This window comes from Pelodiscus sinensis, chromosome 14 (assembly GCF_052426305.1).
Source record: "Pelodiscus sinensis isolate ZL-2025 chromosome 14, ASM5242630v1, whole genome shotgun sequence".
In the NCBI taxonomy this organism is placed as follows: Eukaryota; Metazoa; Chordata; order Testudines; family Trionychidae; genus Pelodiscus; species Pelodiscus sinensis.
Window position 1 is genome coordinate 26,315,258 of NC_143065.1, and position 13,941 is coordinate 26,329,198.

The following is a 13,941-nucleotide window of genomic DNA, read 5'->3' on the forward strand; positions in this document are numbered from 1 at the left end:
GGCATAGTATTTCCGCAAAAAACACTGATTTCTTACAGTAGGAAGTCAGTGCTTTTGCGGAAATTCAAGCGGCCAGTGTAGACAGCTGGCAAGTTTTTCCAGAAAAGCGGCTGATTTTCTGGAAAAACTGGCCAGTCTAGACACAGCCGAGGACTCTGCATCTTTAGGCAAATTAATACAGGTTGGACTTCCCTGGTCCAGCACTCTTGGAACCGTACTTGTCCCAAAGGAGGGAGTTTGCTGGACCAGGAGAGGTTAGCTCCTCTGCTGACAGACTCAAGGCTCTCCCAGGGTCTGTCAACAGATTAGCAGGCTTTGCTGCCCCGAGCCGGGGCTCTCTGGTCCAGGGGCTCTCTAGTTTGGCGACACCATGGAGATGTTCAACCTGTACTTTAAAAATCTGGCCCTTATGCATCTCAATACCTCTGAGAGTCTAGGCCTTAGTACCTAAGTCACTGTGGAAAATGTGATTTAGGCTCCAATGGCAAAAGCAGGGTAGGTATTTTCCTTTCAATAGCAACAGATAAAAACAGCCCCAGCTCTCACCATCCATGAATAGAGACTCATGGACACATCCCTGTGTTCCATTACGTGTGAGGAGGCATTGCCATGGCAACTTTGGCAGCTTTTAGTAATAGGAGCAGGAGGAAGGGAACTCCCACTACCTCTTGAAGCCTATGAAGTATGCAAATGTTGGATCACTGTATTTAAAAAAAAATCTAGTAATTATGCTAATTTTAGAATCCCACTGCTGCCGGATTAAGAGCGTATGGTTTTGAGCTGTTTTTGTGACATTCATCTTTGGGCTTTGAGCGCTGTGCCGAATTAAAAGACAAATGAGTTTCCAAGGCAAGAGATCTGGATATGTGCACATGGGCCGTGCAATAAGAAGGACAATGTAATTTATATAACCCAAGATGAAGCCACCACAAAGGAAATTCTAATGATGCTACAAAGTGAACTGCAAGCAATGAAATACGACGTCAAAGAACAATGCCCTCCGAATGGGTGGGGGCAGTTTTGGTGACAAAGGAGCAGCACCTGAAAGCTTATTTAAAGGTGTTTGGTTCTAAAAAAGGATTAAGTAAAAAAATAGTCCTTTTTGCTAATGTCGGAGAGCCACGAGCCTCCATTCTCAAGCTATGCTGAGCCCATGCCTGGTGTAAAGGCAAAGATGGCTTTATATTACCTGTGTCCCTAATCTGGGTGTGCTGGGGAGCTAACCCTGAAGTGAATTGAAAACTACCACCTTTGCAATGAAACTGAGGGCACGTCTACACACTAGCCCTTCAGTAGCACAGCCGCAGCTCTGCGGTCTATGTAGTGAAGATGCTCTAGGCCAACAGGAGAGTGTTCTCCAGCCTGCTTAGCTCTGTACATGTAACTTATGCCATTGAGGTGTGGCTTACTCAAGCCCCTGAGTAGCATAAATCATACCAATATAAGCTGAAACGAGGACATATCATGTGTGGGTAGTTTCAGGCTTTGTTTACACTGGCAATTGAGCAACAAAGCTTTTGTCATTCCCAGCAATGTTCCCTCTCATCCACTGGGTCTCAAACTTTTTGGCCTATTTATAGCCCATCTTTCTGTGGACCACCAGTTACTAATGGAAATTTGCCATTAATTACATAATTACGCCTGAACCATTTTGCTAATGCTGCAGCTAGGGAGAACGGTTTAATTTAATTGGTAAGAAAGGAAATATTAAATTATTAAAAAGCTTAAGAGTTTTAACTTTCTCATGTTAGTTTATCAAACTTCATTTTCAATAAAGTAAAATATTAATTTGTCCAACTCAAAAGGTTTCCATGTTTTCTTTATTAATGGCAGGGGTGAGAAACCTTTTCTGGATGGGGGCGGGGGGGCACTGACCCACAGAAAAATCAGTTGAGGACCACACAAGTGAGAAGCAAAACAAACAAAATAAAACAAAACAAAAACCCTCTGAAAACCTCCAACCCTCATTGATGTGGCCCCAGTAGAGACACCTCACGTCTCTGGTCCTCCAGCCCCATAGGGGAGCAGGGAGGACTGTGGTTCAGGCTTCTCATGGCTGGATTTACTCTTTTGGAATTTTGGGGTTACTGGAATTTGTGGACCCCCCTCTAGGCTCATAAAAACCAATATCACATCAATGAACCTTTTGAAGAGGATTTCAAGTTCTTGCAAATAAACAGAAGCAATAAGCTATAACTGCTAAGTGCCTACATTTACCTTGTAAAACCATTATCCCGGAAGGGCAAATCACATTCTAAGCTTTCTATTTCACTGCAAGCAATTGTTAATCCATCTTCTAGAACAGACAGCAAAGGATGGGCAGTGTCCTCATTAAGATAAAAGTAAGTGCCTACAAGAGAACAGAATGGTTGTAATTTGTCGCAGCACCTTGAAGCTGCATTAAGTAACATATACATAAGCTGCAATGGGGCTGGAGATCAGTGTCTGGAGCCAGAGTAGGGTTAGAGTCCTGGCAATGGGCTAGCAACTGATTTTGTGAGTTTCCTTTATTACAGGCCAAAGCTTATCACCACATCTCTGTTCCTAGCCAGTCTGATACACAGAAAAGGCTTTGTCTGGCCTAGGACCAAAAGCCAACCGTTAGTTGGGTTGCGAACAAAGTATTAAGATGTTACACGCTCACAAAAATACAGTAGGGTGGGTTTTGATGTTCCAGTTTTGTCTCATCTAGATCATAATCTAAAAAGCAGTTTAAAAAAATATTGACTTGGGAAAGGGCTTTAAATTGTGTGCTGTGGCCTCAATCCTCAGCTGCTGCCTATAAAGGCTGATTTCAGAAACGGCAATGGGGCCATATGCAGCATCCCAATCCAGAGCTGAACAGGGGTCTTTTCGGACCCTAGCATAGGGTTCCACCAAACTAGCTGTGGCCTGGCTGGATCAGTGTGGCAGCAGGAGAGTACCAGATCATGTCACACATGCTGTCCTGTACCGGAGAATCTGGAGCTAGCGGGTGCACTGCTCCAGTGTTTCTCAACCAGAGGTCTGAGTACCCTTAGGGGTACGTCAACACAACTGAAATTTGGAGAAAACTGAATTTTTGTTTTAAGTTTTACAGCGCTTTGTTATTTTTGTACTTTTTACACCCCCAAAATTTTATCACCCGCCCGGCTGCAATTAAGATGTTTAAACAAATTGTGTTGCAATGGTAGAAAAAAATTGTGTGTCTGAAAACTGTAGGTACTGGGGGTATTATAATTTTTTTAAAGGGGTACTTTATAAAAAAAGGTTGAGAAACACTGTACTATCCGCCTCGGGATTCTCCTATGTAAAGAGACTTGCCTGGTGGGGAGCTTCACAAACAGCACAAAGGGCTCAGGAATTCACAATAGGGTCAATATCTTTGAGTGCTAGAAACTTGCTGTAGGTAGCATGTAAGACCTGCTGGGACATTGCCATTGCACAGATGACACACTAACAAAATTGAGCACATCTGAAGCTGCTTGTCCAGCAGAAGCAACAGGACGCTTTTCTTGTATTTATGTTTATGCTGTTAGCAGCAGTAGAGAAAGAGAGAAACATGGGGCCCAGTTCATTTTTGCAGTGCAGTTACTAGTGTGTTAGTTCCACTGATGCAAAGTCACTACCAAGCCATAGTAAGTGCTTCCAAGAGAACTCCTACTTGGAGGCGGTACTTGCCCAGGCAATTACAAAGGCGGCATAGCTGGCTGCAGAAACGTGCCGTACAAGGGACATGCCAAGGTCTTTTGGGGAGCCTAGAGGGATGGGGAAATGTTACTAGCACCATGACACCTTGGCTACGTCTACACTGGCAGCTTCTTGCGCAAGAACTCTTCCACAACAGAGCATCTACACTGGCATGTGCTTTTGCGCAGGAGATGTGCTTTTGCACAAGAGCATCCATGGCAGTGTAGACGCTCTCTTCCGCAAGAAAGCTCTGATGGCCATTTTAACCATAGGGGCTTCTTGCACAAGAAATTCACGTTGCCTGTCTACACTGGCCTCTTCTGGAAGAGTTCTTGTGCAAGAAGCCCTGATTTTATACAGTACAACGTCAGTTTACTTGCGCAAGAACACGCAGCCAGGGTAGACAGGTGGCATGTTTTTGTGCAAGAGCAGCCATTTTCGCGCAAGAATGCGCCAGTGTAGACACAGCCCTTGAGTTTATAATAGGGGCTGCTAATTTTGGTTGCACATTTTGCTGGATGCTTTATTACATAACATCTCTCTATATATTAAAAAAAAAGTCTTTCCTGCGGCATGACAGAGTAACGTCATCATTTCACTCTACAACCCACCTGCCTCCTCCTCCTCCTATTCCTCCTCCCCTACTCCCAGCTCGAGCCCAACCTCACTGTTTCCCCTCATCATTTGGAATTGCTATTTTAAACTTGGTTCCTACTCCTCTTCCTCCACCCCACAGGACTTTCTATGCCAAGAAGCATAGCACAGTAGCCAGGAGACCTCCCCCCCCGACGCACACATCACAGGAGCAGGGTGAAGGAGGTTACAGTGCTTGGGACAGCAGCCCGGGGAGTGGGCTAGGAGTGGGACTGCCAACCAGACATATGTGCCAGCAGTGGGCTCTTGGGGGCTCCCCCGCCGCCAGGCTCTCGTGGTGCCCGACCACCCGGTGCAGCTGCCCTCACAGAGACTCTCTCCCTGCCCAGTGGCTGCACTTACTGTGGCTGCCAGAGCACCCCGGAGCTGCCTAGGGGAGCAGTCACGCCAACCTGTCTGCTCCTTCCCGTCCACTCCCAGCAGGTGGGCTGGCTGCCCTGGTCTCTGTGGGCAGGGCTGGGGTGCTGAGCGGGGCAGGCAGGACCAGATCAGGAAGAGGTCGGGACAGCGGCCCCCTGCACTACGGCTTTCCCTACCTCAGCAGGCTGCAGTGCCCCAGAGCATCAGGTGCACATGGCACTACCTGAACCCCACACAAGGCGGTCAAGCCCCCCTGCACCTCCCCAGCTGCCAGGGTTAGAGCTGGGCCAGGCACATGCCATGGACAGCAAAGGGGGGGGGGGAATGGAGGGGTGGGAGAAAGGACCTGGACTGGCCCGGCTGCAGGCTGGCCTACCCTGCCAGCAGGGAGAGCCAGGGTTGCCAACACCCCCACGAGAGACGGGTTGGCATTCGCGGTGAGCAGGCCCCACAGCCCCCTAGTAAGCTTTAATTAAAGTTCAATCTTTAATGCCTGAAAACTCCAGGACAATCCCGGAAGGTTGGCAAGCTTAGTTTATAGGCAACTGGGTGTAAATTAGAGCAATCCTCAGGCGGTTCTAACGTCACTGGGACCCAAAGCAGCTTTGGGCCATCCCAGCAAAGAGAACACACATAAGCAGCATAAATTAATCTTTGTCCTTTGTCCTTGTCTGCCATGTGCATGCTTTAATCCTGGCACTGGTGCAGGGATGCGTTGTGCCTACAGCATGCTGGAGCCCAGCAACATGTGCTGCAGGGGTAATAATGAACGTGTGTATTTCATCCCCAACAATAGCACTTTCTGATGATAATCCAGAGCATCCATTTTAACTGCTGATGAGATTCCCAGCATTCTAGTTTTGTGTTTACCATTCCCAGTAGTATCAGGAGTTTGCATAATGTCGACTTTGTGAAGAGAAATCGCTTGGCACTAATCCCAAGGGAAATCAGCATAATCAAAATGCAGTTACTTCAATACAAGTACAATACAAACAACAGCATGGCAATTATTGGCATGTGTTACCGAAAGCAAACATATGCAGTGCAAGCAGACGTCAAGCAGCTGTTTGTAATTTCAAACACCTAGATTGATTTATGCAGGTTGAAATGTCACACACTTGAGATAATAGCATGATTACAACTGTGGTGGAAAGGGAACCAGACCACATAATCATCCTCATAGCCAACAATAGAAATTCGGTGCGGGGGGATTTTTGTAAGTATTACGAGAAGTGCAGATTGACTGAATCTTCCATAATTCCCAGAAGCGCTATCTTTACACAGCAGTAACGCTAGGAGTAAAGTAAAATTACCAATGGTGGTTGTAGCTGGGCAGCACCCACAGTTACTGGGTTGATTTAGTCTCTCAGCAGCATTTCGAAATAGTATTTTTAAGCAACACATATAATGGCCAGTAATAGAGATGTAGCCGTGTTAGTCTGGGCTGGCTGAAACAAAAGACAGGGCTATGCAGCACTTTAAAGACTAACAAGATGGTTTATTAGGTGATGAGCTTTCGTGGGCCAGACCTACTTCCTCAGATCAAATTGTGGAAGAAAATTGGCATGACCATATATACCAAAGGGATACAATAAAAAAAAAGTGAACACATAAAATTGACAAATCAGATTTTAGAACAGAGGAGGGGGCCTTACGAATGGGCCTTAACAAATATGCTAATTATCTTATCCATTACAAAGATAGCTTCCCCAATTATCACCCCTAATATCATTATCTCATAGACACTAACCTCCCCCCTCAGTTCTAAAATCTGATTTGTCAATTTTATGTGTGTTCACTTTTTTTTTTTATTGTATCCCTTTGGTATATATGGTCATGCTAATTTTCTTCCACAGTTTGAGCTGAGGAAGTGGCTCGAAAGCTCATCACCTAATAAACCATCTTGTTAGTCTTTAAAGTGCTGCATAGTCCTGTCTTTTGTTTCATATAATGGCCAGGCCTCATTCAGAACTGTAGAGTTAAGATGATATATTTACTACTCAAAGAAATTCAGTTCACAAAAAGTACCACACGTGTAACTAGACAAGAGAGAGTTTGGGCCAGATCCAGAGCCTGTGGAAATCAATGGCAAACTTTTCCATTGATTACAGTGGGCTTTGAATCAGGCTCTTAAAGATGCCTACAGATTTATCACCGCACCTGTGGTATGGATAGAAATAGGCTCACTTCTCTCACTGGGACCACCCATGTTTACAGCTCTTACAGAGATAAGATAACTTTGTCCTGGCTGCAGCTGAATTAGAGCTTCACAGTTAGGAATTCCAACAATAGATCTGTTGAATATAAAGAAATGGAAAACTGTAAGATGCAAAATAAAGGTATATTCTTGTCTGTAAACTGAGAGCAATTTATTTTACTCTTTTCATCTTAGTTGCCAGCACAGTGAACATGGGGGGATGCCTGTTTATTCAGATTTTAAAATTACTGCATGTCCGCCACATTTCAATCCCTTGTAATTTAAATTGCGCATAAAACATTTGTACAATCAAATTTACTAACATCACAGAACGTGAGGTCACCCTTATGTGGAAAGCAAATTTTTCAGTTTGCTTTCTGAATATATTCACACCAAAATATAATAGGAATAGAACTTATCCAATCAGGGAACATGCTCATCATTCTCCAACGCTTGTGCTATGCATCATCCACATGTGTATTTCAGGGTATATTGTCTCATCTTTTCAACCTACAAGTGCTTTGAAATATACAGCATGCCATATAACAAGGGGTCGTTTTGGATCCCCAGGCGGTGTGATAGAGGACTGACTCACTCTGTAATGATATCTCCATTCTCTCCATTTATTAGTTTGGACAATTCAACTGTGTAGGAGTCAACAGGATTCATGTTTCCAGATTCCCAACACACCAGTGCTGCATTTTCACAGCTTCGGCTTTCTTTTCTTTTAAGGATAGGAGGTGAAGGCGCTAAAATGCAGATAAAATAGAGTCTAAGCCATTTTGTTATGGGATTTGCTATTTGAAAATAACGCTCTTATTGTTGTTGAATTTCCATAGAACTGATGTGATATTAAACGGTAAAAGGAACTCATTCATGACTTCCCCAGTGAACAGAAAACTCTTGGGCTGATAAATGCTAGTGCTACTCAGATATGTTATTGAACTGTTAAAGTCATATAGCAACCACAAGGCAGTAGATCAGAAAGAAATGTGAATGCTCACTGTTCTTTTTCATGTCGGTTTATCCTGGCCATTGACGTTTATCTTCACTATATGGATTATTAATTTAAAACAGCTGAGCATCAGACAGCTATCCTGAGGTCCAAGGAGATCTGGTGAGAGGACTTCCTGCTCTAAATTGCTCTTCAGAAGTTAGATGCCAATGTGTTAGGAAAGAAAACAGCAAACCAGGGACTGTGCTTGATTCTAATGCATTTCAGATTTTGTGATGTGTTCTGTGGACGCTACTTAAATTGTCTCTCATCCAGAGATGGGCAACAACAAATAGTGGGTGGGTCGCATGAGCAGCAGCAGCCCGTGGCCCACTTGAGTTCCACCTGTGGCCCTGTGGCCCACTGGCTATCCTCCCACCCCAGGGGCTTCTCACGCACTGGGGTATCAGAGACCTGCACTTACCTGCTCCTCCCCCTGCCTCCCAAAGCTGGAATGCCATGAACAGCTGATTTGTGGCCTTCTAGCTCTGGGAGGGAGGGCGAGGAGTGGGGAGGGAGCACAAATCGGGTGATTCATGGCTCCACTGAAAATGCTGGGAGGGAGGGAAGGAGCAGGTATGTTCAGGTCTCTGATACCCCAGTGCGTGAGATGTTCAGGGATCTAGTGCACAAGGTATATGGGGAAGGGATGAAGTCAGGGGGTCCATGGGCCACATGTGGCCCACAAACTGCAGGTTGCCCACCACTACTCTAGTCTGACAGCACTGCCTGTTCAAAAGTGCTCTTTGCACTCACATTTACCAATACATTAACCCTGAGGATTCCTGAATGTTGGTGGAGTTTGGAGCCAAATCCAGCTATCATGACTGGCCCCCCTCACTCTACAATGGAACCAAATCCCTGGATCTGAACATACCAAAATATAGGGGATGCTGAGATCTGGATCGGAACCTTGCGACTCTGGCTGATCACTAATCAAAATCTAATTTACTGCCCTGCAATTACAAAGAGCTCACTGACGGACAAAATGGCAAAACCTGTGCAGAGAAAGTAGTATTGTCCATTATTTGGAGATGGAAACCAGCAGAGCTGCAGACATTCCAGTCCCAGCTTAGTCAAGACCTTGTTTTGTGTCCTGGAATAAGTCATTTAACCTCCATGCCTCAGTTTCCCATCTCTAAATGACCATAATGGGCCTCATGCCCTTTCTCTATTCTAATATAAATCAGGGTAACCCCACTGAAGTCAATGGAGTCATACCACACTAAATTCAAACTGATTCTGCTGGCTTGGTGCTTTAAGTATTATTATTATAAAGTCCAGAGAGTCATCATTATGATAAGTCACTTACTCATATTATAGTCATGAAAAACATTTACCTGTCACATAAACTGCTCGTTCGCTCACTGGACTGATGCCGGCGGCATTTAAAGCACTGACCCAAAATTCATATTGTGTATTAGGCACCAGGTTCATTACTGTGCAGTATGTTTCTTTCACTTTCAGCATCAGCTCTGAAATGAAAAAAACACCAGGTATCCATTCCGCAGTTCCTTGGACATTCCACCTTCCAACTCACCATCCCAAGTGAAGGAGAACATTGCTTTTTGTTGCCTCTTGTGAGAGGAGTGTTGCATCATTCTTCTGTCTTGTTCGTTCAATTAGCTCTGAGATCACATTGCTCACTCAGTCACAGTACAGTTGCTGATACCTTAGTACCTTTAGATCCCCTAGTACTTCATCCATCATAAACGGGGACATAAATGCAATGAAGCATCCTCTTCTGTAGTATTAATACTACCCAAACAAAACAAAAATGAATGGCTACATCTTGGTCACCTGTCACTGGAGTTTCTTCAAAACGGATGCTGCATATTCCACAATTTATCCCAACAGCGGAAACATGCAAAGACCATTCAAAGATTGTTGTTTTCATTATTTGAATCTTATAAAGTTCATATGGGTTCTGCTTTCCTTTCTAACCAGCCCGTTCAGGCATGCTCAGGCCTCCATCTATGCTGGGAAATGGACTGGGCTCTGGAATTGTTTTCAACAGGAGCGCATACAGATAGTATGAGCTAATGCCGTTTTGTAACTGGGGTGGCTGGCAGGTGGGGAGAGTTGCAGCCTATTATTGGCATTGAGCTACACTGCAAAGTGAATGTAGTTTTTAAGTTGGCACATAGATAATATAGTGATCTATGTTCTAAAATACCTCAAGGTAGATCAGCTACCCATCCCCAAGCAGTAGCAGCAGCAGGTACAAATGTATTCACTGAAGCCCTTTGTGAGACCAGTTTCAGGAGCCAGTTGCTTTCTGAACTGGAGCCTATGGGTGTCCCTGGATCTGTGCCTTCTTACCAGCTTGCTCCTCACTAGGTGTGTCGTCGCTGACTTGTTTGTAATACAGCTGGTAGAATTCGACGGTGTCGTCTGAGAACAGGCCCCAGCATATTCTCACGGAGGTGCCAGTTGCTGAGTTGGGAGCCTGGGGATTTATCACTGGAGCAGAAGGAGCTGAAATGAAGACAGATGTTTTTGTTTATGAACACACGTCAGCAAGGAGAGGAACAGATACCCTCTTTAATAGAGTATTACATGGCATGAGGGTACTTTCCCTCAGTGGAAGCATGGTTTGTTATCCCCAGTTGAGACAAAATACACAAAGGTATCTAGTGTACACTGGCAGTCCCATTTCAAACAGTGCTATAGTAATGTGGAAACCTTTCAGAGCACATCAGCAGGGAGCACATAGAGTTGTTAGAATACACAACATTTAGGCCATGTCTAGACTGCAAAGGTAAGTCGGAAAAAGATACAATTTGCAAAAATCCACAAAGATTTTTTGTGGTTGAAAGAGGCATTTCCCAAATTTGGCGTGTCTACACGGCACCAAATTTCAGAAAAACATGCTTTTTCGACACATCCCTTCTTCCTCGTAAAACAAGATTTACTGGGATGGCAAAAGAGCGTGTCCGCTTTTTCAAAATTTTTTCCAAAAAAGTGGACATGTTCCTTGGGTGCAGAATTGCTTTTCTGGGATGCCTCCGGTACCTCTATGCTACACATTACTGTACTTCATAGGCCACCCGCATATTAACACAGAGCCCTGTTTCCACCCTCATGCATGCTAGTGTGCATCATAAGTAACACCACTAAAATCAAGGGTCTAAAATGGGTAGGAACCAGATTTAGATCCCCTAGTACTTGATCCAAACTCAGCCACTACCTGGGATTTGCTTTCAGGCAACAAAAACATAAACCTCTCCTAAACTTGGTTGTCCCTAAGAGTTAGACTGAAAGCTGCTGGCCTAGTGCATATAGGTGACTTTGAATGAGGGAAGGAAAACTGGAAACTTCACAAGCTGCCCAGTTAACAGGATGAAGGATGCCGCAGCAGAGAAGTCTGTAGTGATCTGCACTATTGCCAACAACAGATAAAGCTTTTAGTTCCAGTATTAAGAAGCCACTGGTGATAATGCTGAATGCACAAACTTGAAGGAAGAACATGTCAAGCACTTGGCTTGCATAATGTTCAAGGGCAAACAAGTTACATAGCAAATATTTCATTGCACCAGCAAAACTTTTTAAAGGTGACCAGGAAAAAAGAAAAAAGTATAATGCCTTTTCTGGGTCTTTGTGCTATATAAAGGAGACCTGAAAGATCTTACTTTCTATGGGGATTTATCTCTCTCTCTCTCTATCTCTTTTTATTTTAATAATTAGAAAACCAAACTTTATGTACCCTCTTTTTCTTTGAGGACTCCAAGGATGACTGGAGAATTACAGAGTCCTATCAGGAGAGCAAGCAACTAAAATCTGATTAATTGAGAGAAGTAGTTCAGACTGTTTTAAACTTTGGGGTTTTGTTATTTATTAATCTCTATTTATACAATGGTCTAGAAGGAAAGACAAGCTTGTTATAAAGGACAGGTCTGAACCCACTTCTCTGAGTCTTCCAAAAAGTCACCCAGCAAACCTAGGGAAGACCACACTTGACAGTGTTGATAATTCCAAGATTTAAAAAAACCAGCAAAAAATCTATGGGTATGTCTAGACTAAATGGCTCCATCAACAGAGCCATGTAGATGAGTTTACTAGACATAAGAAAATGAAGCGGCAATTTAAATAATCACCACTTCATTTACAAAAAAATAGCCACCGCGCTGTGCTGATAAGCTGTTTGGTGGCACAGCGGGGCAGTTTGGATGCTCCGCGGTCGACAAGGGAAGCTTTTGTCGACCGCTCCGGTAAACCTCATTTCACGAGGCATACCGAGCGGTTGACAAAGGCTTCCCTTGTCGACCACAGGGCATCCAGACTGCCCTGCTGTGCTGCCAAACAACTGATCGGCACAGCGCAGCGGCCATTTTTATGTAAATGAAGCGGCGATTATTTAAATCGCCGCTTCATTTTCCTATGTCTAGTAAACTCATCTACATGGTTCCATTGACGGAGCCATGTACTCTAGACATACCCTATGAAAATAACTTCGAAGCTAATTTTATCTATCTACTATATATTATGGAAAGCTTTTGTCTGTCTGTCAGTCCATCTATTTGTACATCTGTTTGTTCAAGAACGCCCCCTACAAAGTAAGAGCTAGAACCACCAATTTTGGTATACAGCTTCCTCTTTTCATAACTTAAAGGAGGATAAGAGTTTGGCTGTGCCAGGACAATGGGATGTGCCTGCAATCCAATTGTTTCTCATCAAATGGAAAGGGAGAGGGCCTGATATCAGGGACAGTTATACTCCAGAATGACCATGAAGGAGGGCAGCAAGCACAGCGGAACATTTATATTCTAAAATGACCACAGGGGCATCAAGCATGCCAGCCCCAAAGAGCCACCACTGCCTGGCTCCTATACCCCCCTACACCTCCAGCTCCCTGTCCTCAGCCCCCCACATCCCAAAGCCCTGCCCTGACGCCCGCATCACCCCAACCCCAGACCTCTGCCCTGAGCCCTCCTTAAGGACCTAGGCAATGCCAAGTCATAAATATACAAGCAAAATATATAAGCAAACAACTTTGTGTCCTTGCAAGTTCCCTTTAAAAGAAATAACAGGCTTCCATTCACATGACACTAAACGTGAATTGTAAAAAGGATTGAAATGGTGGACAAATAAAACAAATACCTGACATGGTATTAATGGAATCCATTAGTTGCTGAATATCAGCGAAATCTATGACTCTGTCTCCAAAGTCTGGCAGTGCTGAAAGCTCTAAATCTATATCTTTTTTTAAGAACTCTCCCAGCCTGTAAGTGTAAAAGAGACTAATTCATATAAGACGACAGTACCATCCTCTCTAAGAGATCCTTCAGTGAATAACGTCAGTGTTAATAAGAAGAGAGAACTCTTTATTTTATTATTCAATAGAGGCTGCATTTTCTGACACTAAAAAGAGAGCAAAGTCCTTTCTTAAAACGTCTAGATAGTTGCACAAGACATATTTTGGCTTCCATTTGTCACTTAGCTTATATCATTTATTCAGAAATGTATTTCTGGGCATGCATAAGATTATTGCTCACATTTTCTTATATCCAAATTGGGCCAAATCTTGCCACTAGTCCTTCAATCTAGTCCATCCCCTAATCATTCTTCAGCTTGCAGTGGTTTGACTGGCATGTAATTCTAAAGGAAGCACATTTTGCCTCCATAAACTGTCTTTGTGTTTATTATTCATAGTCCAGTAACAAAGTCAGGCCCCTTTGTACTAGGTGCTGCACAGTTATGAAAAAGAGGCTCTTTTTCTCCTACTTGTTTTTATGATGAATTGAAGTGAACTAAATGTACATTTTGCAATTGATTTGTCACATCCCAGGGCTCTTTCCTGACCATTACTACATTTCATGCTATCAGTTTTGAGGACCCTCAGCTGCATTTAGTAAATCTCCTTATTGCTGTATGTATAAGCTTGTTACTAAGCTATGTATTTAGAAAGCCCAGCTGCAGCGGATTTTGTATCCAAAGCATTTCTTTAAGATTTTGAAAGCAATCCTGTTTTTCAGTCATTCCAATCATTTTTCTATCACTAAACCCAGGTGACATTGGTTTAGTTATGCTCTGTCTCTTAGATCTGTGCTTATTAAATTAGTTCTGA

At 43.7% G+C, this 13,941-nt stretch overlaps 1 protein-coding gene across 3 annotated transcripts in view; it reads right to left on the reverse strand.

Annotated features, from left to right (window-relative positions):
* FSD2 (fibronectin type III and SPRY domain containing 2) overlaps positions 1-13,941 on the reverse strand; it is a 35,304-nt gene that overhangs the window by 9,615 nt on the left and 11,748 nt on the right. For all 3 annotated transcript variants that reach the window (XM_075897144.2, XM_075897145.2, XM_014581662.4), the window contains 6 exons: positions 12,975-13,096; positions 10,197-10,352; positions 9,215-9,349; positions 7,476-7,629; positions 6,844-6,977; positions 2,218-2,350 (listed from right to left, as the gene is read on the reverse strand). In XM_075897144.2, the coding sequence (XP_075753259.2) occupies positions 2,218-2,350; positions 6,844-6,977; positions 7,476-7,629; positions 9,215-9,349; positions 10,197-10,352; positions 12,975-13,096 (834 nt within the window). The remainder of the gene's footprint in view (positions 1-2,217; positions 2,351-6,843; positions 6,978-7,475; positions 7,630-9,214; positions 9,350-10,196; positions 10,353-12,974; positions 13,097-13,941) is intronic.